This window comes from Antrostomus carolinensis, unplaced genomic scaffold, assembly GCF_000700745.2.
Source record: "Antrostomus carolinensis isolate BGI_N321 unplaced genomic scaffold, ASM70074v2 scaffold30438, whole genome shotgun sequence".
NCBI classification, from domain to species: domain Eukaryota; kingdom Metazoa; phylum Chordata; class Aves; order Caprimulgiformes; family Caprimulgidae; genus Antrostomus; species Antrostomus carolinensis.
The window spans coordinates 13140-17440 of NW_010335480.1; the positions used below are offsets into that span (position 1 = coordinate 13140).

Sequence of the window (4301 nt, forward strand, 5' to 3'; positions counted from 1 at the left end):
CTAGAGCTCTGTAGATCCACCACCCCGAGGGCTGCCAGTCACGTCTGCTTCTTCAGCATCCGGCACATGAAACGCCACGTATGGGCACTTCTTCACATTGAGGCACACGAGCTTCTCAAGTGATGCTGTCTTAACTATCTCAAAACCAGCTGCTCCGCCGAAGGTACTGGGTTTCCAGTACTCTGGGGAGCAGATGGGGTTTCCAAGAAGCCCTTTCAGGGAAAACGGAGCTCCGATCTCCACCATACTTTCTCCAAAAATACCATTGGGTTGGGGTTTCTCAAGCAGCAAGCCCGGATAAAACTCCAGAGCATCAATGTCTCCATACAGCTCTTCCAGCTCGGCTGCCTTCTCTTCCTCTCCTGCACCAAGAGAACATCAGAGTGTTTTAGCAAGAGATCACCTCCTGGCAAGGACTGGCCTTGCTGTGGGTAATGGGAACGTGGCAGCTCCTGCAACCCAGACAGCGGCAAATCTGGCTGCCAGGCCAGGCACTGCCCTCTGGACCTCTCCTCCAGCCTCTTTGGAGGAAGGACCCTGCAACCACGGCACCAGCCCTGCCCACCCTGGTGAGGGTCACGACCGGGTGAGGCTGGGGCAGCTCGTGGTCTCACACCCCGACTGTGGGTGCAGAGCGAAGCCCTGAGATATCCTGCAGCCCTACCTGTTAGCTCCGGACTTGTAGGGCTTCATGCCAAACCTTTTCCGGTACTCGTTGAAGGGCTGCAGCCTCAGCAGCCGGGACTCCTTGATGACCCCAACAGCCACTTGCAAGATTTTGCCATTGATGTTTTGTCCCCCACCGATCTGGAGGGCAAGAACAGAAGGAAGAGGATGTGTAAGACATGAGGCAGCACTGGCAGCCGCTCTGGGGGAGCCACTGCACTAGAGCATCCATGTTCTGGGCATGGTGTTGGGGAGACCAGCACGTCATTGCAGCAGTGAGAAGAGGGGGAACCACTGGACATTGCCAAAAGAACACTGTAGAGCAGCTTGGGTTAAAGCCAGTCCTTTTCCCAGCACGGGTCAAGGTGCAGGAGAAGCCCCAGATGGACGGTGACCCAGTGGCCCAGGAGGAGAGAAGAGATGAATGGGTTTTGGGGTCGCAGGGAGAACCTGAACACCCGAAGAGCAGCAGGTCTGTGCCTCAGCCTTGCTGCTTTGCACGAGGACAGTCAGAAATGTAGATGTCATTGCTTGGAAGAAAACATCCATGTGATGGCAGCAAAGAACAGTGCCAGGCAAGCAGCTCCCACACCCAGGCTGCTCCACAGCCCAATTTGGCCCAGGACATCCCAGCCACATTGGCCAGCTCACCCCAGGCTCCTGGCATCACCTTGATCTTTACTAGAGAGTCCCAAGAACAAGGAGCTGGGGCTGCCAAGACCCAGCCTGGCTACAGTGCTGGGGAGAGGACTCAGGATGTGCCTGCTGGGTGCTGCCCCAGGAGAAGGCTGTATATGGGACATGGGACCTACAGCTGGATGGGGAGGTTCATTGCTGGAGCGCCGCAGGGACAGCGAAGCCTTGGACCAGAGCTTTGCACCGTGTAAGAAGAGGAGCTTGAAACCCCGCTGCTGCCCTGCGAGTCCCTGAGCTGGGCTCCACCACCCAACAGCACAGCAGCTCTGCTTCCCCGGCACCACGAGCATCCATCCCACCACATCCCACCCATCCCGGGGTCCCACAGCCCCAGCGCTGGCAGGGATGGGGGGCAGGACCTTACCCTTCCTGCAACCTGCTTGGAAAAGGACTCCACCAGCGCCTCCACACCATAGTCCATGAGCATGGAGGTGTTGTAGACAAACTGCTCGTAGCTGTACTCTTCCCCCTGGATGATGAAGGAGTCGGGCATCAGCCCATGCCAGTGATAGAGCTGGTTGAACTCCACCGCGATGCGATTCCTGTACTGGAACGGTGTCCCAAACAGCAGCTCAGGGTCGAACTTGAGGCTGAGGAAGTACCCGCTGAGATGCTGGACGTAGTCCTCAATGACAATCTTAATGGTCTCCCCTGGGCAGGAGGCAAGAGAAGGAGCCATCAGCTCGCAGCAGCAAAATCCAGCGGCTCTGTACCCCGAGATGTCACCCACGTGCCACAGCAGCACGTCCCAGCGCCCATCCAGGTCCACCACCTCGGACCTTTCTGACTACGGGCTTGTTGAGCTGGTTGGGAATTTTTCAGTGAATTGTTTTTTCCACCAGCAAAGGTCACCCTGCCAAAAGCAAAATGGTTCCTGAGGAAGGTGACCTTTGTACGCTTCTTAGAGAGAACGTGGTGGATTGGATTTTGGTCAAAAATGACATTTCTTGAGATTACAGTAAATTTATAACAGAACATTAAAATTAAATCATTCAAAACTATGACAAAATCGTTAGAAATGAAATTTTTTTGATGGACCAAAGCCAATGATTCCCAGAAGGCTGCCAGAGAAACTCCTCCACCCTCTAAAGCCAGAGGCCAACCAACGCCCAAGTCCTTGGGGCTTGCCCGGGAGGTGAGAGACGGGGCTCCGCGGTGCCCGTGCCCTGTGGCGCTGCTGGTCCTCACCGATGAGGATGAGCCGAGCCGTCTGGAAGAGCTGCTCATCGTTCCAGGTGGGATGCTCCCGTTTCAGTATGTCGCAGACGCGGTTGTGCTCGCGCAGCCAGAGCGTGGCGTACATGCAGAGCCCTGGCAGCAGCCCAAACACCTCCTGCCCCATGGCCAGCTGCTTCTCCTTGGGGACAGTAGATGAGTAGACCATGTGAACCTGAGCATCCGTGACCTTTGGGGGGTACACCTCTCCATTCACCACCTTGGGGAGACAAGAAAGAGATGGCAGAAAGGGAGGAGAGGAGAAAACCACCCTGGTGAAAGCCTGCCCAGCCAGGACCTGCCTCCCTATGGGCACCATGGCTGCTCTCCTGCAAGCAGTGGGCAGGACAGAAACATCTCCCTCATCCAGCCCCGACTGTGGAACGCTGGCTGCACCCCAGAGCTTGTCCCTCTGGCCAGCAGCCACATGGGACATCAGGGCTGGGGTCTCCCAGGAGCTGCCAGAGGGATGTGGGCTTCAAACAGCCCTGGATCACAGGACTGAGACATGCTTTGGTCATGCTGGGTGTTACCTGGAATTTCAGCTTCCCATCTCTGAAGAGTCGCAGCTGGTGCTGCCGCTGCAGGTTGTCCCCGTACAAGTGCCCAAGGTCCACCTGCCACGAGAGCATGGCATGAAGGCTGCTCCAAAAGGCCACGCACACCCCACTCCCCCTCCTCGCTCCCTGCACCCCACTGTGCCCTCAGCTCCAGTGCCCCTCACCCCGTGTCCCAGTGCCTTGGTGAAGCCACGTCCCATCTTCCCAGATGTCTTGAAGAACTGGTGGGTGAAATGCTGGGCAAAGAAGGCAAACATCAGGTTGGTGCCTCGAGGATCGGCTTCAAACTTCTGCCGCAGCAGGAACCTCTCTGCCAGGAGCTGGGGGTCGGGGAGCTGCTGCTTCCCTGTGAAGGATGGAGGTTGAGGGCAGATGCCCTGTGATGACCCTGTGCCAGCTGTGGGGCTGTCGGTGAGCGCTGCCATGTCCTCTGCAGCACCAGACACCTTCCAGCCCTCTTACACAGCCTACAACATGCCCCAGCAGCTCAACCTGAGCTGTCCCAGCTGCTCCAGTGGCTCAGCCCCACGCCTGGTACTGCCTGGTGCTGGTGTCCCCAGGTCAGCTGCGTACCTTTGGTCCCCATGGGCGTGGGGCAGTTGTCCGGCACGGGCGGGAGGATGCGGGTGTAATAGCTGGCGTTGGCGTAGGCCTCCCAGCTGATGTAGCCGTAGTCAGAGTTGAAGGTGGGGGGACTGGGGATGAGATTGGCACGAACTGGAAGAAGAGAGGTGAGGTCACCACCGTGGGGTCCGGGACATGGGGCAGCACCTCCTGAACTCTGCCCACCCACTTGGTGCTGCCTCCCCTGACACCCTGAAAGCCAGAAGGGTACCAGCAGTGGGAACATGTGGGTGTCACGGGCTTTGCTCTGAGCCTTTTAAAGGCTGCAGTTCCCTGCAGAAGAGGAGGGCTGGTACTGCTGAGCTGAGGGGATTCTCGGATGATGAACGAGATGACAACCACATAGAAATGGTAAAACTAACAGCCGGAGCCTTGGGAATGTGTCGCTACAGCTCCAAGGGCTGGAATCTAAGGGAACGTGTCGCTACAGCTCCAAGGGCTGGAACCTAAATATTTATGCAAAGTGATGGATGTGGGGACATGAGTAACAAGGGCCAGCTCCATATTTCCACAGGCTGCTTTCCGTGCGGCTGCTTTAGG

The 4301-nt window shown here is 57.2% G+C and overlaps 1 protein-coding gene across 1 annotated transcript in view; it reads right to left on the minus strand.

Moving 5' to 3' along the window:
- The window catches only part of PTGS1 (prostaglandin-endoperoxide synthase 1), a gene marked incomplete at its 5' end in the record, with an annotated part of 5104 nt that continues 803 nt past the window's right edge, over nt 1-4301 (minus strand). The window contains 7 exon segments of the mRNA XM_010174573.1: nt 1-362; nt 660-807; nt 1727-2013; nt 2551-2797; nt 3111-3194; nt 3302-3483; nt 3711-3854. Coding sequence (XP_010172875.1) covers nt 1-362; nt 660-807; nt 1727-2013; nt 2551-2797; nt 3111-3194; nt 3302-3483; nt 3711-3854 — 1454 coding nt within the window.